The 22,131-nt window shown below is 43.7% G+C and overlaps 1 protein-coding gene across 2 annotated transcripts in view; it reads left to right on the top strand.

The window, feature by feature from the left end:
* Positions 1-8,335: 8,335 nt before the first annotated feature.
* Positions 8,336-22,131, top strand: part of LOC145537112 (plastin-3-like) — a 37,776-nt gene continuing 23,980 nt past the window's right edge. The window contains exons 1-2 of one of the 2 annotated variants that reach the window (XM_081567809.1): positions 8,336-8,979; positions 11,390-11,697. In XM_081567809.1, the coding sequence (XP_081423935.1) occupies positions 11,693-11,697 (5 nt within the window). In that variant the 5' untranslated portion in view covers positions 8,336-8,979; positions 11,390-11,692. The remainder of the gene's footprint in view (positions 8,980-11,389; positions 11,698-22,131) is intronic. The other variant, XM_081567810.1, reaches the window with a different exon arrangement.

Genomic DNA, 22,131 nt, shown 5'->3' with positions numbered 1-22,131 from the left:
TTTGCTCCTAGACCAGGGATCACACCTGTGTCACCTGCATTGGAAAGCAGATCCTTAACCACTGGACCACCAGAGGAGTCCCCCAAAGTAGGTCTTTTAGTTGACATGTGTAGGCAAGTTACAATTAGTGTGTACACAGTTCAGTTTTAAATCTCCCATCTGGATATGCTTTTCTTTATATCACATATGTTCTTTCAGTGACCAGTTGTCCATTTCTTCTCTTCGTTTAGATGGTTGTTTTCTTTAATTAGTCCATTCTATTGCCTCTATTGGCTTTCTAGCTATACATCTTATGAAAAATCTTTCTAGGGAATTCCCTGGCACTCCAAGGATTAGCTCTTGGTGCTTTCACTGCCATGGCTCCAGGTCCAGTCCTTGGTTAGGGAACTAAGATCCCACGAGCTGAGTGCACAGCCAAAATAATCTTTCTAGCGGTGGCTCTAGAGTTTACAATATGCATTTTATACTTCTTCCAATAAGCCCTCAATTAATACTATACCCAGTTCCTATCGAAGAACCTTAAAACTGTGTGTTTCCCTTTCCTTCCTGCTATTCTTTTCTTACATTTTATTTTTGCATATGTAACAAACACCACGGTACGCTTAATATTTTTGCTTTCAATGATTATCATATGAGATTAACTACTTTTAAAATGTATATTTATAAAAAGTATTACTATTTCCAGTATGAGTCAATTCTTTGTACAGACCCACGTTTTTCTATCCTTTTCCTTCTTCCTTAAGAACTTCATTAAAAGACTTTGTATGGCAGATCTGTTAGCAATGAATATTCTTAGATTTTTAGTTTGATAGTCATTGGTTTAAATATTTCCACTTCATCTTCACGTTTCAAACAGCATTTGCACTGATTAGACAATTCTGGGTGGTATAAATTCTGATGAGAATTCTGCTTTCTCAAATTTGTTCCTGTGTATGAAACGTGTCTTTTTGTTTCTCTTTCTGCCACTGCTGATGTCACATCAGAGTCGCTGCTGATGTTTGAGTCAATCTTTTCAGTAGTTGAGCTGGCCTTCAGTTGTTTTCTGTCTATAGACATTTTCGATGCAATACAGTTTTTTACTATACTCTAGACATGGAGAATTGTACCTTGTTGAGTTCTGGATTTTATGATAATAGTAATAGCAATAATAATAATTCCTTTCAGTAGTTTTGAGACCGAGCCTGTGATGCATTTCAGATGCTTAGAAGGAGATTTATCCTTTTCAGGCTTGCTTTCAATCATTGTTAGATTGGACCAGAGCAGTCACTAATCTAGGGCTAATTTGCCCCGCTACTGAGGTAATATCTTGCTGAGTAATGTGCAAGATACCTGCATATTATGAGTGTTTTCTTCCCTCTGGCAGGTAAGAAGAAGAACTATCTCCATCCCTCTGTGAACTCTGAGATCGCTCCACCCACTCCTTTTCGGTGGTTCTTTTCGTGGCCTTAGGTGCATTCTTCACACATATGAGCTGATCGGAATGGAGCAGGGGGCTCCCAGGGAACCCTGTACAAATATCGGTAGCGCTCGCTCCTGTTCTCTCTCTCTCTCTGCAGTCCTCCCTGCTAGGTGCAGCTCCCCTTTCTCTTGTCCTGTGTTCCAGGATTTCTAGCTGTGTTGGCCTCCCTGAATGCTGTACTCTGTTTCGTCAGATCTGGCAGAGTGCTGGCCTCTGGGTGGGTTCCCTCTTCCTGCACTAATGCTTGAAAACTTCTTCAGGAAGTAAGCCAGGGAAAATTGTAGTTCTCACCTCGTTTTCCCCCTTCTCTCAGGCATCAGCATCTTGCAGGTTCTACTATGTATGAGAACCATCACAAAATTTCAGTTACTTAAAGTGGGAGGATAAATACAAGCCTGTTAACTCCTCATGGGCTGAACCAATTCCTAAGTCAGTCTTGTTGTTTTCTAAAATGTATTTATTTATTTTAATTGGATAATTGTTTTTTTAAAAAGTTTATCTTTAATTGATGTCTTTACAATTTACATTTCTGTATCTATTTTGTAAAAGACATAATTTATTAGCACAATAGTAAACCTGTACCATAAATAGAGTGTCTGTGCACCGCAAGGAAAGATCCGCAACTCAATTTGGGGTGCACGGACTCGCTAGCTGTGCCACAGGCTCAGTGGTTGGAGCGAATTCGCATGCCCTGCACTGCAACGTGAATTCTTAACCATAGGATTACCAGGGAAGTCCCCTCAAGTCCATCTTAGTTAGTTATTGAATTCTGGGTTCAGAGGGTCAGTTATCTTTCCTTATGACGTGTCTGTGTTTGTGTGTTCTGCGATGAAATGGTTGAGGGAAACTCCCAAGGAGTTGACATGAGTGCAAAGACGTAACAACTTTGATGCAGTCCTGAAAATTACCTCTATTTATGATGCGGCGGAGGCTGTCACGAGGGTCTGGAGTCTGCACCAACCCCATCTTCTCTATTGTACCTACACCAGAAGCGGATCAGCAGGGAACATTTACCGTGGCCATGTGCTGCTCTTCCCTACCCTCACATGAGCTGGGTTCCCTTATGCACACTAACTGCCTGGCCCTGGGCCATGTAAGTTTGAGAACCCTGTTCCTGGACATCTTCCAGAGGCCCTCACATACAAATGCTCTGTGCTACAGGTATTGTTTTCATCATATGACCTTGCTTTATATATTAATAGTTACTCAAATATTATCTGAGTACGGGGCTGGTGAGATTCCATTAGTATATCAGTACATGGACTACACAGGTCATCTCACTCCACGTTCTCTGCTCCCAGGACCTACCACTGGGGTTAGTTATCACTGCCTCCTTGTTCCTTTCAAACAGGTTTCTCTGTATTTAAACCACACACACACACACACACACACACACACACACACACGGCTTTCACAAACACACACACACACACACACACACAGGGCTTCCCTGGTAGCTCGGCTGGTAAAGAACCAGCCTGCAATGTAGGAGACCCCGGTTCGGACCTGGGTCAGGAAGAACCCTGAGAAGCAATAGGCTACCGACTCTGGTATTCTTGGGTTTCCCTGGTGGCTCAGATGCTAAAGAATTCACCTGCAATGCAGGAGACCTGAGCTTGGTCCCAGTGTTGGGAAGATCCCCTGGAGGGGGGCATGGCAACCCACTCCAGTATTCTTGCCTGAAGAATCCCCATGGACAGAGGAGCCTGGAGGGTTACAGTCCATGGGGTCGCAAAGAGGCAGACACGACTGAGCGACTAAGCACAGCAGAGCACACACACAGACAAATACACACACAGAGCAGGCCCCACTATGAGCATCTCCCATTTGCTTCCCCTCCCCACAACTATTAACAGCATCTCCTGAAGCAGTTCCATAGGATCAGTACACACTGGTCCCCTCATTGTGTTCCACGGCCAGTGCGTGCTGCATGCTCTACCATGAACCCCTCACCGTTAGTTTACCATCCAAAGATCATTGACAATTAATGGACATAAAGAGGTTTTGCACAATTATTTGCTACCACCTTCCTTCTACACACAGGTCTACGAATGTGGGTGTGTTGATTATACATTTTTAAAGTGGAGCTGCTGGATCAAGACTCAGTCGGTCACCAATCACCCAATGAGCACCTACTATGTGCTGGGCACTGGGGTGACTGACAAAACTGGACAGAAAATATCCTTCCTTCAGGGACAGGACAAGGATTTTGAAAGGAGTGTTCACTTTGATAGATGCTGCCACAGCGCTGTCCAATCTACAGTGCAGGAGAAGTCAAGCTTGCTTCCTACCTCCTCACATCATTCTCAGGGCGGACAGAGGGGAATCCCCTTTCTCAGATGTCCAGGAGGCCACTCCAACCCCCATTTTGCCCACGCCCGTCCCCTGCACATTAGCATACACAGGCAGCAGTTTTTGGTTGTGGGGCTTGGAAGGCAAGGAATACTAGACCACTCTGCACAGCCCACGTGGAAAACGCAGGTTCAGGCTCTCGCGGGGTACAGCGACAGAGACCCCAGATCAGACCAGGGCTCACACAGGCACTGAGGCTGATGAGCAAGAGCTTGCAGTGGGGGCCTGGGGCCTGAGCACCGAAGGGCCAGTGGAACCCAGTTTCCAGGAGTGTTTGCTGCCCAGTCAACAGGCTGGAGAGGCTTCCCCAGTCAGTGGCTGCTTTAGCGAGGTCACTCTAGGAGTCAGCAGGCATCCTTGGGCGGGGCTCTGAGTTTCAGGTAATCATCCTTCTGAGTTGCAGTGTCCTAAGCACTTCTAAGGTGCCATCTCACTTCTTCTTCACTAGGTCCCTTGAAGAAAACCCTGTCACACCTGTGGGACCTTGAGTCTGGCTCTTTCTCTCACAGACCCTCACCCTTTCCCAGCAGCCCTGAGGGAAGTGCCCTGGACTCCTGGTCTGGGTCTGGATATTCGCTGGATCTTGGAGAGATTTTCCGTTCCTCCCTCAGCAGGAATTTGTGACAGACCCCTGTGTGTGGGCAGGAGAGAGGTGTCCTGAAGAATGCAGGGAGTAGACAGGGTCCTCACGGGATCCTCTGAGGAAGGGGGGTGCCAGCTGAGAGGCCACAAATGGAGTGAGGGTGTCAATGAGGCCCTGGGAGTCGGGCTGGGGGAGGGGCTAAAGAGGCCCCTGAGGTGGGAGGGGAGGCCTCTTGGAAGATGAGGGGAGGGGTGGGAATTTGCGGAGAGAGAGGAGTTGTGGCAGCTGTCACCAGGAGAGGGACTCTGGAAGATGACAGATGATTAGAGGGATGTAAGGGAGTTGTCATAGGCACAGTGAGGGGAAACCCTCTCCGATCTCCAGAATTCAGTAGCCCACAGTGGGTGCTGAGAGAGACGACCAAGTCCCCGGGGCTTCTTCTCTGGATCTGGGATTCACTCTGAACCTCCCATGGGGCAGGATACAAAGTTACCATGACCAGAGGTGACCGGTGATGGGGGGAGGGTTAGGGCCTAAGTCAGGGACCCAGACATGGGAAATCAGTTTCAGAACCCCTCAGCTCTAAGGCACACCACACCCCTGGAGTGAAACTGCCTTCCTCAGAATGACATGCTGGTGAATGCAGACTGCAGGGGTTGCAAGACTTGCGGCCTCTCTCCCTTGGTGTTGACTTAACAGAGTCTCAGTGCCACTGCCCACACGGAAGTCCAGAGGGAAAGAATTGGGGCTCTGTGTCCCAGGGTGCAGCCTGTCGGCCCTGTGCGGAGGGGTGTGACGCCTCCGAGCTAAAGGGGAGCTGTTAGCTTGAGTAGTGTCTACTTAGAGAAAAACATACGGTGGAAGTGTTGGGAGTCTAAGTTGGATTCAGGGTCTTCTGGGGACTAGAACCCAGGACACAGCTACTCTGTTAGCTCTGAGGAACCTGCTCTGAGGAGGTAGCAGAGAAGTCAGTATGATTTTGGCTAGGAAATACATTCAGTCAAGTATGGATATTGGTGAAAGATTACTGTGAAACACAGAGATCAGATATCACAAGTTACCGCTTTTCATGCTTTTCTGTGTTTGGGAAGATGCAAGAATCTGGCGTCACTGAACCTTTTCCTGAGGTATCCGTGCAACGAAATAAAGGCCAGCTGGTCCAAAGCATAGTGTGCCTCATCCTGTTTTTCACTCTGAATTCCTTCAGGATGCAGTGTCATTCAGCAACCACAGAGGTTACAACCTCACCCGATAGAACTGGCTGTGAGCAACGCTGTTTGTCTTAGGGATCCTAACTCATCTGAGGCCACAGTGGGAATTTCTGAGCTGGTTAGGGTCTGTGTCCTCAGGTGTGACATATTTGAGCTGCTTGGTATTGGTGTCCAGGATGAGCAGGCTCGGAACTATTTGTGGATCTCTGTCCCAGGTATGGAGTCTCTGAACTATGGGGAGGAGGGGTGGTCTTTGTCCAGAGGGATGGGCCTCTGAGCTGTTCATGTATCTGCAAATGAGAGTGTTCTTGAGATGAAGGCTGGATAGACCCCACTCTCACGGGTCTAGAAGTAGACCTGTGATTTCACATTTGCTATGATTTCTACCATGCCTGCCTACAGAGATGAAAGCTTGGGGCCCCATCCTCAGGGAGAGTAAGTGATGTGCAGTTCACAGGAGCCCATGGAAATAACTCTGATAAGAACAAAACTTTCTGACATGATGACCACCCTTGATAGGGGCCCTGTGACCAAATCTGTGTTCACACACTCACTCATTCAATCTGCCCAACCCACAACAAGGAGGGCACTGTTTGTAGATGGGAGCCCAATCCAAAGCCCAGTGCAGATGGAAAGTCTCAGCACCGGAGGAGGGGAGAAACTGGATGTAAGCCTGGGTTCCTTGGAGGAGGCAGGGAAGACTCAGCACAACCCTGGCCAGGTAGTGAGGGAGGGGGGCATTTGCACAGGGCCGCAAGGACCCTGTGACTGACGCACTGTCAGGATATTTCTCTGTGTCTCCCCATCACACACTCAGCTGGTTACCGGATATATGGAATGCAACCTTCTCATCCCCTGGGAGGTGGTGCTGAAAATTACAGAGGTGAGGCTCCAAGCAGGTGGGGAGAAACTTCACACTCAGCAATTTTCATGAGGCTCCACCACAAATGCAGAGACCCCTGCCTCTCTTTCCCCCATTAAAGCATTCATTGGCACTGAGGTCAGCAGGAGTGTAGTCTGGACAGAAGAGGTTGTGAGGGACCCTGTGTACAGCATGAGCCTCCCCATGACTGGAACATGTCCTTGTCTTGATGGGCAGAGGCCCCTGATGTGTGTCAAGGGAGCATGACCGATGCCCTGGCCATGGGTAACTCAATCACTCCCTAGAGGCAGTCCCCGAGGAGGGGCCTCTTTTCTCCTGTAGAGACAGGTACATCATCCAGTAGCAGGGCTGGGCACCCATAGGTGGCTGCTAACTAAGTGGGGACACTTTGCTTCCAGAAAGAGTCTCTCTGCTCCTATCTAATGCTCTAGCTTTGTCTTTCTCCCTGACAACTCCGTGCCTGTTACATCGTCCCTCTTTGCCTCTGTAAGACTGAATGTGACCTCACTCACACCACGAGGGTCCTTGTTCTGGCTCTCCTGAGGGTATCATCCATTGACATGGATGTTCACTGGGAGCAGTAGGGGGCATTCCCCTTGAGAGTGGGGATTCGAGGAAAGGCACGTTCAGCTTCAGAGGGCCTGTGGTTTTCTTGGGGGTAAACCAGGCGTTCCTCAACAATCATTGTCTGACCTGGGCCTCTGAAGGAAGCATGGGGGCTTCTCTTGTAGGAACCCTCCTGGGGCTCAAGTCAAAGTCCTCCCCATGGCCAGTACGCCCTATGGGACCTGCCCCTCGTTACCTCTCTCATCCAATCTCCTGGCTCTGCCTCCATCACGCTGTGACAGTCACATCAGCCTCCTCACTGTTTTCACACACACGACACTGAGTTCCACTCCCCACTTTTTCCACTGGCCATTATCTCTGTCTGGGGTACTCTTCTCCCAGAGAGGCATCTCTTCTAGGCTTTTGCTCAAAAGTCACAATCTTAGAAAGAACTTCCGTGACCACTCTTTCTAGACATGATCCCCTCTCTCTATTTCACTATCCCGATTTAATTTTAATCACGGCAGTTACAAACGCCTGAAAAATTACTTAGAGTTTGGGGGTGTATGATCCCAACAGAATGTACATTCCATGAGGGCAAGGTTGATTTTCTCCTTCCTAACACTCATAGTTGTGCTTCACACATACATGTGCTTCACACATGACTGAATGACAGAATGAATAAATTTAAACTCGTTGAGAGAGGCACAGCTAGACAGGCTGAGGATTCTGCTAGGGAACATATTCAGGGATGACAAGATGATGACAAAGCTGTGGTCTTTATCTCACCTACATGGTGTCCTTGGGTCCCCTTGGAGATGACCCCTTTTCTAACAGAATGGAAAGTCCTGTTGTCCTTTCACATATCACTCGCAGTCAGCGACAGAGGCCGTCCCCACGCCAGGCCTTCGGATTCCATTCTCAGTAGCTTTATCTCTTCTGCCAGTTGGGGGACTGTGGCCGCCTTTCCCCATGAGACCTATTCTGTGTTAAGCAGGAAAGCACAAACAAGCACCAATGCCAATGCTCAGCACAGAGAAAATTCTTTGAATGCTTCCTGTTACAATAGTGGCCACCACAGAGGAGTAATCTTCAGTTTATGAAGACTTTTTTCCGAGTCCAAGAGTGTGGCAATCTGTGGGGTTTTCCTCCTGACTTTGTCTTTCCACCCTTTGCATTATCATCCTGGGAAGGTTGGGGAATCTACGTCTGTTGTTCCCCAATCTCACCACCAAGAGGCGCTCGAGATGAAACAGTTTTGTCCTGGGATGTACCGCTGAGGGGTAGCGGTAGGACCACCCACTCTGGAAGGTACCATTGGGAGAGTGCGTGTGACAACACAGAGGGTCCCCTGACACCGCGTCGGGCATCGACCACAGTTCCCAGCGGAGGCACTCATGGCGCCACTGGGTCCAACCGCATTCGCTCCACTCCGCCTTCCCGCCGCATTTGAATTTGAGTGGACACTGATATTAAGCCGCAACTTTCTTTGTCTCTTTTCCAACTCCACCCCTTCGTTTTGACATGGTCACATCCAAGGTGGGGATGGCTCCAGAGCGAGAGATTGGCTGCCGCTTTGGGGGTAAGGCGACCGGGAGATGGCCGGAATTAGTTCTTCCGGAGCGCGAGTATACGCGGAAGTCCGGCTACTCCCGCCCTCCTTTTTCTCCTGCTCAGTTCCCATTGGCTGCCTGTCTTAGACAGGCACTGAGGTCGCGGAGCTGGACCTCTGGGCGCGAGGCGTGTGTATACCAGTGCGCCTGCGTTCGTTTGCCCGGCTTTTCAGAGTGTGCCATGTTTTCTCCGAGTTTTACCGCTTTTCCCGAAGGGGTTGAATGGCTGCCTTGGTTACTGGCGAGGTTCGGCACAGTCAGTGGCTGTGCAGGGCGACCGTGTTTCAGTCTTACTGAGCTCTCCCTCAGTCTGGATCAGATGGCAACGCGCGGTAAGTCGCACAGATGCATGCAATTCATGACCAGGGAGAGGTCTCAGGGCTTGTTTCGTGTCTCTCCCTGGAGAGTAACCTGGGTCAGGGAGCTTGGGGTTGTGTATGGCTACGTGTGACATCACAGATGCTGTTTTGGGTACGCTTGATCTCTCTGAGCCATTGGCCAGGATTGTGGGTGATGGGGTATTTGATCGGAGTGGATTTTGAGAGCCATAGTCCAAAGCCTCTAGGATGTGTGTGCCTGTGTGCCGGGATGTGCATTTTTGGAGCTTTGGGGCACTTGAGTCCCTGGGTGTGAGATGTCTGTGTAGGCGTCTGCGCCCCAGAATGTGAGATCTCTGAGCTTTTGATTCTGGGTCCCAAGTTGTGCTGTCTCTGAGCTGCTTTGAGGAGGGGTTTGTCTTAAGGTGGAAACTCTCAGCTGCTTGGGGTCTGCGCACAGGGTGCAGGTTTTCCATTTGTCTGGGAACTTTATCTGCAGGTTGTATGATGTTCTTGAGTTACTCAAAGTTATGTCTTTCTGCTTAGCGGTTTCTGTATTAACTTAGTAAGTGTCCGGAGTGGTTCGGAAGTCAGTCTCCGTGATGTGAAGTATCTGTGCGATTCTCATTTGTTTCTGTCTTGACGACCTTGGTCTGTTTGGAGGCTCTTTGTCGCAGTGTGTTTGGTCTCTGTCGTATTTGAGGGTCTGAGGCTCGAGTTGTGAGCTCTCTGTGCAGATACTCAGTGACCTTTTTTTGTGTGTCTGGGTATCTACCTGAGCTGTTTGGAGTCGTTGTGTTAGAAATAAAACCTCTTGAGTTCTTGGCTGTGAGGTCTCTGTCCAGGAGCTGAGGATTTGGAAGCTGGCAGATATGATTCCGAAGCCTGGAACCTGACATGCTGACTGTGTGTCATTGAGCGTGTATGATAATTAATTCAGTGGGGCCAGTGTCGGTCTTGGAGGGTACCTGTGCATGTTAGCGATGTGTGTAAAGGGCCTGGCTCCCGACTGTCCTTCAGCAAATGTTTTCTGAGCACCTGCCATATACCAGAGCGCTATTCGAGGAGTTTGTAACAGGACAAAACGGACCAAGTCTCTCGTTTCAGAGACCTGGTAGTCAGTAAGTAAATCAAGGGTGGGTGGCAGGCACTATGAAGAAAGATAATACTAGATCAGGGGAAAGGGGGTGTGTGGGGTATGATGTTATTATTTTATTCAAGATAATGAGGGAAAATCTCCCTGAAAGATGGCAATTAAGCAGAGATGTGGAGGAAGTGAGGGAGCAGGCCATGGGCTTACCTAAGGGAAGAGCATTCCAGGCTGAAGGAGCAATAAACGCAACAGTCCTGGCAGGGAAATCTACTTGAGGTGCTTCTGAATGTCAAGGAGTCCCGTGATGCTCTGAGTTTGTCATGTTTCATTGGGTTTAGCACTCATTGCAAAGGGTCTGGTGCCGAAATCTCTGTTTCTCCCACAATTTGTGGTCATCCGCATTTCACAGATGAAGGACTCAAGGCTCCAACGTGTGCCCTGCACCTTCTCTCCTAGCTATACCTGAAATTAGGAGTGAAACCTTCTGGTCCATGATGAGACAGAAAGCTTGAGTATACCAGCTGCAGGGATGATAGCATCCAGCTGAATGTCAGTCAGCCAGCGGATATCAGTTACAATATGGGAATCGCGCCTCATAACACTGCTACTCTTGATGCAGGGCAGGACTTAAGAAGGAGGAAGCAACTGGGGCAAAGGAGGGAGGCAGGAAGGAGAAGCTGGAGGACAATGAGAAAATAAAACCAATGGCTTCATCACATTGCTTGGATTTGGCCCATTTTACCTTGAGTAACTGGTTGTGTTAGAATATAGTCACCTTTTCTCTGTCCCTACCCATTTTTTCCCTCCCTTTGTCTGTTGTGCCAGGGATACCACCTGGGCCTGGAGATTTCTGTAAATTTTTCAACTACAAGCTCGATTTTTAAATAGATTATCTATTTCTTTTTGGCTCAACTTTGTTAGTTAGTTCCTTTCACCGAAATTGCCAGATGTAGTTATTATAATCATTCACAGAATCCTTTTAATTTCTGTGAGATCTGAAATCTATTTTACTTCCGATATTCGTAAGTGTTGTCTTTAGATATCTTGCTTTTTTTGGTCTACATGAGTAGACGTTTATGAATTTGTATTGATCTTTTGAAAGAGCCAGCTTTGGGTTTTGTTGATCATCTCTACTTTTTTTTTTTTCTGATATGTGTTCTGATCGCTATTTCCCTTATTTTGCTGACAGTCTCGCTACTAATGAGGTTTACTAAAGTCCCTGAGAGTTTCCCAAGCATAGTGAAAACGGACAGATTCTAGGGCACTATTGTAGCTGCACTAAGTGAGATGCACCGAGTGCGGATCATGAAATCTCCATTTTTCTTTTTTTAGAATTCCTCAGTTCTGATTGACATGGACAACTTGTCTAGGCACTACTAGAGCAGAGGAATGGTCTTATTTTGCCTCCTGCCAGGCTCTGTCTCCACTGGGAGCATGTGTAGGTGACAGGGGTTTGCTGCCTTCTCTGATGCACAAACCCAAGACCTCCAGTCTAGGAGACTCACTGACCTGCTGTCTGCTGTTCTGAGGAGGCTCTCAGACTATCCTTTCTACAAAACATCCTGATGCAGTCTTGCCAAGCCTCTATCTGAAAGATTTCTGAAGAAATCCGATTTCTATTTCGTGTGCATTTCTATGAGGTAAGATCAATTTGTGTTATGTGGTAGCTGTTATTCTACATATTTTGCCATAGCCGTTGGATCTTAGCCTTGACTGAATAAATACAGAACACACTGAGGTTTCCACAATGCCTCGAGACCGGTGGTTCCCTGACTGCTGGGCGACTCTGAGCAAGTAACATAGTGTCTCTGTGCCTCATTCTTCCATTAGCCACATAGAAGCACTAGCTTGGGTAAATTTAACTACTTCATGGGGCAGTGTAGAACACTGACCATGTTAAGACAGGGGAAAGTGTCAGAACAGTATGTGCCATATGGTACGTTCCCGGTCAATTCTAGCTGTTGTCATTACTGTAGTTAATATTATTGCTGTTCCACATTTCCCTGGATAGTGCTCCAGGGACACAGTGTCAAGACCACCTTTGACTCACCGCATGGACCTTGCAGCATCACTTCAGCCCTTCAGGGCCTCAAGAATGGATTGTATGAGGCATGGGGGAAGGATTTTTTTTTTTTTTTTAGCATAATGAGTATTCGGCTCTTCCTGTGGGGACATTGTGAAGCCTAAATACAACACTGAGGCTTCATCATGTGCTCGTATGGAAAAATTTAGTGCATATTCTCTATGCAGTTACAAGTCTAATGACCCCTTCCTATGATATGTATAATGACAGGAAGTAAGTGGTCACTGGCCAGTTATAGAACTAGAGTATATAAAGTTTTAAAAACCTTACAGAGGGTCATTTAAAGGCCAAGAAACTTCTTCACATAGGTTTTTTTTTATTTTGGCTTTCTTTTTATCAAGTGTAATTCCCCTGTATCAAATTCTGAAAATCTCAATCTAATGAAGATATGAAAATGTTAATAGTCAAACTTTCATCATTAATGCTTTATTTCTTGTTTAGTTTTCACATTGCCAGTTTTAGTGTGTTTCTTATTTCTTCTGCTAATATTCATGATTTTTAATCCAAGGGTAATGGTATGGATATTTTCTGAGGTAAATCATGAGGAGATCGTCAGCCATGATTTTGGATGGAGAGTCTGAGGATGGAACACGGGTGCTAGAGAGCGGAGTTGGGGTGGGAGGGGAAAAGGGTGGGGGCGGGGACGGGGGTGTGAGTACAAGCAGAAACGGAAGTGAAGAGAGGCAGGAAGATAAGCTCACCCTTCTGAACCGTGGTTAGCTCTCCATGTGTGCACGTATAATGAAGTCTTTGAGTACTCATCACAACACTATGAGGTAGCATTTTTAATGCTGTCATCCCTTTCGGCAGCTGAGGAAGCAGAAACACGTAGCGGTTAACGGGTGAATGAATTTACCCAAAGTCACCTCCCTGGCAAGAGCTGAGTCAGATTGGTGCCAGGTGGAGAGGAACAGAGACGTGTTGTATCTGACCCCCAATCTGGAACACATTGCGGTGTCTAGTGTACTCTGGATCAAAAGGCAGATCCACATGTCCATCCGCAGGAAACTTTACCGTGTACGGATTGAACACAGTGTCTCCTAAGTGCATGAAAGACCATGGGATGTCAGGTCAGCATGCACATATCACAGAGAACAGTTCCTGGTCCAAATAATAGATACAGTATCATGAAGACATTAACTCCCCTATCTCATACTTTTTAAAAATGAAGAGAACGGAACCTGGAAGGCAATAGATCACATATTAAGGGGTTTTTTCCCTCTCAATTGTGACATTCTAGGTAATTTCCAAATTAACCTATTTCTAGCTTTTAACAAATATTTATTTTTCATTGATTGATTATTATTTACAGTATTGGTTTGATTTCTGTCACACCTCAACCTGAATTAACCATAGTTTTCGGTGTACATATGTCCCCTCCCTCTTGAATCCCTCCCACTTCCCGCTCATTCCCACCCCTCTAGGTTATTACAGAGCCCCCGTTTGTGTTCCCTGAGTCATACAGCAAATTCCCATTGGCTATCTATTTACATATGTTAATGTATATTCATCCATGCTACTCTCTCCATTTATCTCACCCACTCCCTCTCCTCCCCTACCCTTGTGCACAAGTCTGTTCTCTATGTCTGCGTCTCTATTGCTGCTCTGGGATCAGGTTTATCAGTACCATCCTTCTAGATTCCACATGTATGCGTTAATATACGGTATTTGTTTTTCTCGTTCTAACTTACTTCCCTCTGTATAATAGGCTCTGGGTTCATCCACCTCCTTAGAACTGACCCAGATGCATTCCTTTTTTTCTATGGCTGAGTAGCATTCCATTGTATATACGCACCTCAGCTTCTTTATCCATTCCTCTGTCGATGGACATCTAGCTTGCTTCCATGTCTTGGCTACCGTAAATAGTGCTGGAGTGAACACTGGGGTACGTGTGTCTTTTTCAGCTTTGGTTTTTGGAAGGTCATATGCCTAATAGTGGGATTGCTGGGTCACATGGTGGTTTTATTCCTAGTTTTTTAAGGCATTTCCACACTGTCTTCCATAGTGACTGTATCAATTTACATTCCCACCATCTCTAGCACTTGTTGCTTGTGGACTTTTTGATGATGCCCATTCTGTCTGGTGTGAGGTGATATCACGTTGTAGTTTTGATTTGCATTTCTCTAATAATGAGCTTCTCTGGTGCCTCAGATGGTAGAGAGTCTTCCTGCAGTGCAGGAGCCCCAGGTTCAATCCCTGGGTCAGGAAGATCCCCTGGAGGAAGAAATGGCAACCCACTCCAGTATGCTTGCCTGGAAAATTCCATGGACAGAGGAGCCTGGTGGGCTACAGTCCGTGAGCTTGCAAAGAGTTGGACACGACTGAGCGACTAACACTCTAATCATGAGTGATGGAGAGCATCTCTTCATGTGTTTCTTAGCCATCTCTATGTCTTCTTTGGAGAAATATCTGTTTAGGACTTTTGCCCACTTTTTGACTGGGTTGTTTGTTTCTCTGGTATTGACTTGTATGAGCTGTGTGTATGTTTTGGAAATTAATAGTTTGTCAGTTGTTTCAGTTGCTATTATTTTCTCCCATTCTGAGGGTGGTCTTTTCACTGTGTGTATAGTTTCCTTTGCTATGCAAAAACTTTTAAATTAAATTAGCACCTAGTTATTTATTTTTGTTTTTATTTCCTTTATTCTAGGAGGTTTGTCATAGAGGATTTTACTATGATTTGTGTCATAGAGTATTCTGCCTATGTTTTCTTCCTAGAGTTATATAGGTTCTGGTCTTACATTTAGGTCTTTAGTCCATTTTCAGTTTATCTTTGTGTGCGGTGTTAGGAAAGTTATGACCAACCTAGACAGCATGTTAAAAAGCAGAGACATTACTTTGCCAACAAAGGGCCGTCTCGTCAAGGCTATGGTTTTTCCAGTGGTCATGTATGGATGTGAGAATTGGACTATAAAGAAAGCTGAGCGCAGAATTGATGCTTTTGAACTGTGGTGTTGGAGAAGACTCTTGAGAGTCCCTCGGTTTGCAAGGAGATCCAACCAGTCCATCCTAAAGGAGATCAGTCCGGGGTTTTCATTAGAAGGACTGATGTTGAAGCTGAAACTCCAATACTTCGGCCACCTGATGGGAAGAGCTGACTCATTGGAAAAGACCCTGATGCTGGGAAAGTTTGAGGTCAGGAGAAGGGGATGACAGAGGATGAGATGGTTGGATGGCATCACCGACTCAATGGACGTGGGTTTGGGTGGACTCCGGGAGTTAGTGATGGACAGGGAGGCCTGGCGTGCTGCGGTTCATGGGGTCGCAAAGAGTCGCACACAACTGAGCGACTGAACTGAACTGAACTGATGGTGTTAGGAAGTGTTCTAATTTCATTCTTTGCACTGAGTTGTCCAGTTCTTCCAGCACCACTTACTGAAACTGCTGTCTTGTTCCCATTGTATATTCTTGCCTCCTAAGTCAAAGATAAGGTGCCCACATGTGTGTGGGTTTTTCTCTGGGCTTTCTATCTTGTTCCCTTGGCCTTTATTTCTGTTTTTGTGTACTGTCTTGATGACTGTGACTTTGTAGTATAATTTGAAAGCAGGTAAGTTGATTCCTCCCGCTCCATTCTTCTTTCTCAAGATGACTTTGGCTATTCAGGGTCTTTTGTGTTTCCGTACGAACTGTGGCTTTTTTTTTTCTAGTTCTGTGAAAAATGCCATTAGTACTTTGATAGGGATCACATTGAATCTGTAGATTGCATTTGGTAGTATAGTCATTTTCACAATATTGATTCTTTCTACCCAGGAACCTGGATTATCTCTCCATCTGTTTATATCATCTTTGATTTCTTTCATCAAATTATAATTTTCTGTATATAGTTCTTTTGTCTCCTTAGGTAAGTTTATTCCTAGATGTTTTATTCTTTTTGTTGCAGTGGTGAATGGAATTGATTCCTTAATTTCTCTTTCTGATTTTTCATTGTTAGTATGTAGGAATGCAAATGATTTCTGTGTATTGATTTTGTATCCTCCGACTTTGCTAAATTCACTGGTTAGCTCTAGTAATTTTCTGATAGTATCATGGTATTCTATGTACAGCATCACGTCATCTGCAAACAGTGAGTGTTATACTTTCTTCTCTTCCGATCTGGATTCCTTTTATTTCTTTTTCATCTCTGATTGTTGTAGCTAGGACTTCCAAAACTATGCTGAATAATAGTGGTGAAAGTGGACACCCTTGTCTTGTTCCTGATCTTAGGGGGAATGCTTTCAGTTTTTCACCATTGAGAATAATATTTGCTGTGGGCTTATCATATGTGGCCTTTACTATGTTGAGGTAGGTTCCTTCTATGCCCATTTCTTGAAGAGTTTTAATCAGAGCCAATGCCCCCACAGACTGAGGGGTCCACAGGTCATGATTTTAGAGCCCCCACCACTTGATTTACACTGGGTGACTCTGCAAACCCTCCAACCCCTCTTGCGGATACAAACACACACAACAGCACAGCAGAAATTGTGAGCCTGTCTTTGTCTCCTGAGGTAATTGCAGATTTGTGGACTCACTACCCAGAGTTGTCACTGGCCATCCTTTGCTCATTCTTGTCCTGAACAGGGTCACCGCAGAGATGCGTGGACCAGTCTCCCCTAGACTGTAGACGTCTCCTGCCTCCTCTTCTCGTTGTTAGACATCTCATGTTCTTTCGCCTTCATCTCCCATGTCAGCAGGGGGCTGGGCCCATGCACATACACGCAAACACAGGTGACACAAGCACACACCTGTACACACGCATGTGCAAGGCACAGGGACACAAACAGGGAACAAATGTGTCAGTACCTGAAGAACCAGTGGTTCACACGAAATGCAGTGATTTCATATTTCTCATAGGAAAATCCATTCTGATCTTCAAATGTGAAATATACAGAAGTCCAACTTCCATGAAAGAGTGTTCAAGCCTAGATTTTGATAGAAGAAATACAAAGAATTCCATATTTTGCGAAGAAGCAGTGGTGCACATATTTTCATTTGTGAAACAGAGAGAACTCCAATACCATATAGGTTCTCCATATCTTAAGAAAACCAACGCCATGATTTTCGTCTGTGAAATATAGAGATTTCCATATTTAATGTAAGGAAGTCACCACCCAGATTGTCATATATGAGGTATAGAAAATACCATATTTCATGTAAGAAACTCAGCATCCAGATTTTCCTAAAGTGAAATACAAAAAGTTCAATATTTCATGATGTAAATTCAGCACTGACATTTTCATATGTAAAATATAGAGAATTCCATTTTTAACTGAGTAAAATTTCACCCTGATTTTCATATGTGAAATATACCGAATTCCATAGTTTAGGTAGTAATATTGGTGCACAGATTTTGATATCCAGAATATACACAATTCCGGATTGTACATGGGTAAATTAGCACCCAGTTTTTCATGTGTGACATACATAATGTTAAGTACTGCCTAGAGGAAAATTTGAGCAGAGATTTTCCTATATGATATATAGAAGATTTCATATTTTGTGGTAAATGGGTGTCCAGGTTTCACATGTGATTCTATAGAGAGAACTCCACATTTCATGTGGGAAAATTGGCAACTGTATTTTCATATATGAAATATAGACTTCAGGGTTTTTTTGTATGAATGTCTGGGATGGGATTTCCTTATATGAAAGATGAAAAATTTCTTATGTCATGTGTGAAAATCTGTTCACTGATTAATATATGTGAAAAGTAGAGATTTCATATTTCATGTAGGTAAAGTTTTTCCCAGTGTTGTATAATGTGAAATATAGACAGTTACATATTTATGTAATAAAATCATAAGATTTTCATATATGAAAAATACAGAATCCCATGTATCAATATAGCAGAAAAACCCTTCCTCCAATTATCACCTGTAAAATATACAGAAGTCCATATTTCATTTAGGAAAACTTCTAATGTGATGTCCACATGCAAAACACAAAATTCCACATTCACATTTGAGAAACTATGCCTACAAAACCCATGCTAATATTTTAATATGTGAAGTTTAGGGAATTTAATATTTAGTGTAGGAAAATGAAAGTCTATATTTTCAAATGCTAAACACAGAGAATTCCATATACCATGTAGGAAAATGTGCAGCCAATATTTATAAATGCGATACGAAGAATTGAACATTTCATTTGTGAAATGTAGAGAAATACATATATTGTAGAACACACAACGCCAATATTTTCATATGTGAAATATAGATTAGTCTATATTTCAATCAAGGAAATCTGTGCTCAGATCTTTTATATGGAATGTAAAGAGTACCACACCTCATGTAAGACAAGCTCTATCTAGATTTTCATTTGTGAAATGTACACATTTCGTATTTCTGGAATGAATATTTGCTACTGGAATTTCATATTTGAATGATAGAGAATTGTACATCTCTTGTCAGAAAATTTAATTGAGAAATTCATTTATGAAAGTAGAATTCCATGATTCAGCAGGAAAATGGATACTCAAATTTTCCTATGTGAATAATACAGAATTCCCTATGCATGCAGGAAAATACGTGCACATATATCCATATGTGAAGCAAGCAATATTTCATATATCATGACCAAACATATACAGCTAGATTTTCAGACATGAAATACAGATTTCATACTTCCTGGAGAAAATTCTGTACCCATATTTTCGTGTATGAAATATAGAAAGTTACATATTTCCTGTAGGAAAGTCATCTTTCAGGCTTTCCTATATGAAATATAGAGAATTCCATATTTGAAGTGGGAAAATCTGCACTAATACTTTAATACAAGAAATGTACAGAATTTCATATTTCATGTAGAAAATCTGCACCTAGATTTTCAAATGTGAAATATAAAGAATTCCATTGTTCGTCAAGTTAACCTGCCCTCATGTTTTGCAAGGGACATACAGAGAATTCCATATTTCATGTGGGAGAATCTAAACCAAGATATTCATATATGACATGTAGCGAATTGCACATATTATGGAGCAAAATCAGGGTCCACATGTCATATAGGAAATATAGGGATTCTATATTTCATAGAAGCATATCTAAGGTAAGTTTTCCATATTTGAAACATAGAAAATTCCATAATTCATGTAAAAAATATGAACTCAAATTTTCGTATCTAAAATATACACGTTTCATATGTCATGTAAGAAAATCTGTACCCTGGTTTTCATATGAGAAATGAACAAACGTCCATATTTCATCTCAAAACTTCCTCATCTTGTTTTTACTTGGGAAATATAGAGAGTTCCATATATTTTCTAAAATATCTGGCCTGAGAGTCCCACATACGAAACGTGGAAAATTTCATATGTGATGCGTGAATATCTGTACACTGATTTCTATATGTGAAATATAGAGATGTCATAGTTCAAGTAGGAAAATCTGTTCCCAGATATCTATATGTGAAATTAGAATTACATATTCTATGTCAAAAAATCATAATTAAGGTTTTCTTATATGAAATATGCAGAATCCCATATAGCAATATAGCAGAAAATCTACACTTAACTTATCATCTGTAAGATATACATGATTTCATACTTCATTTAGGAAAATCTGCACTCAGATTTCCACACGTGAATCATACAGAATTATATAATTTCACAGTGAAAACCTAGGCCCACAACACCTGTGCCAATATTTTAATATGAGTTCTAAGGAGAATTTAATATTTAATGTAGGTTCCTGAATGTCTATATTTTCCAAAGAGAAACACAAGAGAATTCCATATGTCATGTGCAGAATGTGCACACAGATTTTAATAAGTGTAAAATAAAACATTCAGTATTTAAGCAGGAAAACCTTTTTCCAGATTTTCATATAGCATATTGCATGTTTCATGCAGGAAAACCTGTGTCTAGATTTTCAAATGGGAAATATAGAGAGTTACATATTTAGTGTAGAAACATCAGCACCCATGTTTTCATATGTGAAATACAGAGTATCCCCAAACAAGGAGATCTGTGTCCATATTTCTTTATGTGAAATATGAAATATGCCAACTTTCATGTAGGAAAATCTTTACCTAGATGATCATTTATGAGATGTACAAATTTCCTAGTTCAGTAATGAAAATTTGCCTCGGTGTTTCATATTTGGACTATGGAGAATTATATACTTCATGTCCGAAAATCTTAAGTGAGATTTTCATTAGAAAACTGCAAAATATTCCATACTTTATTCAGGAAAACATGTGCTCAAATTTTCCTATGTGAAGAATACAGCATTCCATGTTTATGTAGGGAAAAGAGTGCAGAGATATCCAGATGTGAAACATACAATAGTCCATCTATCATGACCAAAAATATACAGCTAGATTTCCAAACATAAATACAGATATCAAATTTAATGTAGAAAAAACTACACCCATAACTCATATGTGATATAGAGAAAATTGCATATTTCATCATTCAGGAAAATCATCATTCAGGTTTATATATGCATAAAGCAGGGCATTCAAAACCAGTGCTCTGGAACAACCCATAGGAATAGGGTGGGGAGGGAGGTGAGTGGGGCTTAAGGATGTGTGGGACACATGTATACCTATGGCTCATTAATGTTGATATATGGCAAAAAGCATCACAATATTGTACAGTAATTATCCTCCAGTTAATACAAATAACTTAATTTGAATTCAAAAACGAAAAAAGTGGAAGGAACTCTACTCAGTGCTCTGTGGTGACCTAAATGGGAAGACAATCCAAAAATGAAGGGATCTATGTATGCCTATAATAGATTGACTTAGATGTACAACGGAAACTAATATAAGATGGTAAAGCAACTCCATTCCAATAAAAATTGTTTTCAAAATATAACAATTCAACTATAGCTCCAGCAGTGAATGAATAAATGGTTCCCCCATTTGCAATATATATGTCTGAGGGGACATTATGCTTTTTAAGTATAATATTTCAGTTAGAGGAAGATAAAAACTATATCATCACATGATATTGTTAGTTAATTTACCTGAGTTATAGAAACAGAGTAGAATGTGATTATCTTGGGCTAGTGGAAATAGACCATGATGGTCTAAGTTACCCACTTTCAGTCAAAGTTTGTATAATCTCACCAAGGAAGATACTGTAATAGGGGCAAGATGGGCATGGAGCTGCCGTCCTTAGCTAAAGACCATAGAGGTTAGAAGACCAGGTCCACCAATAGTCAGCCTCTCAGCAGAGTGTAGTAAAAGGTATATTTCAGCCTTCGTCCATGGCCCTCCAGGTCCTCTGGCCTTGGTCTGGGTAGCAAGGGGTGGAGCCTGGGGACAGGCCACCGAGTCTTGCAGAGGTCCAGAGACCTTGCTAGAGACAGACTGGCCTGGCCCAGGGTTCAGAGCACTAGGCAACCTACCTTGCCATCCCCACCTCCAGAGCTTGCAATAATCTGATTGGGTCAGAGTCTACAAGACCCAGCTTCCCCCCCAAAGTTAGGGTAGACTGAGAAGACTGAGGGCAACTGTGGGCTGGGCACCTGGCTCCCTCCTTTACTGGCTGGGCAGGGTATGGGGACCTTGGTAAGAGGAGGGCCCAGAGACTGAGAGCTGCATCTTCAGCTGTGACTGGCCACTGGTGGGAGGACCAAGACTGGGTGCTGGATGAATGCTCTCAGGCAGGATAATCAGCTTGCCCAGGAAGCCCCTCCTCCTAAACAGGACCTTGGATGTGAAAGTCAAGCTTGGAATCTTACCTTTCAGCATTGAGACTAATATTTGTTTTGCTAGAGGTTTACAGAACACAGTTACCTCACTATGACTTTTCTTCAAGAATAGAATATCTGACAGCAAGAAGGTTGTCAGAGCTAATCACATTCCTCCCTCAAGTTTTGTATAAGTGGGCATTCTTGAAAGTGTTTGGAAAGTTCAGGATTGTTAAAGGCATAAGCCACCCATCTCCTTGCATGGCCCTGCAAGAAAATGCTCTCTTCCTTAAACTGCAATGTTCTGATGTTGTTTGTCTAACTAACCCATGGGTACATCAGTTCAGTTCAGTTTATTCAGTCAGTCAATGTCAGTCGTGTCC

This window comes from Giraffa tippelskirchi, chromosome X, assembly GCF_054371585.1.
Source record: "Giraffa tippelskirchi isolate mGirTip1 chromosome X, T2T-mGirTip1v1.2.pri, whole genome shotgun sequence".
Classification (NCBI taxonomy): domain Eukaryota; kingdom Metazoa; phylum Chordata; class Mammalia; order Artiodactyla; family Giraffidae; genus Giraffa; species Giraffa tippelskirchi.
This window is presented reverse-complemented; position numbering and strand designations above follow the sequence as displayed.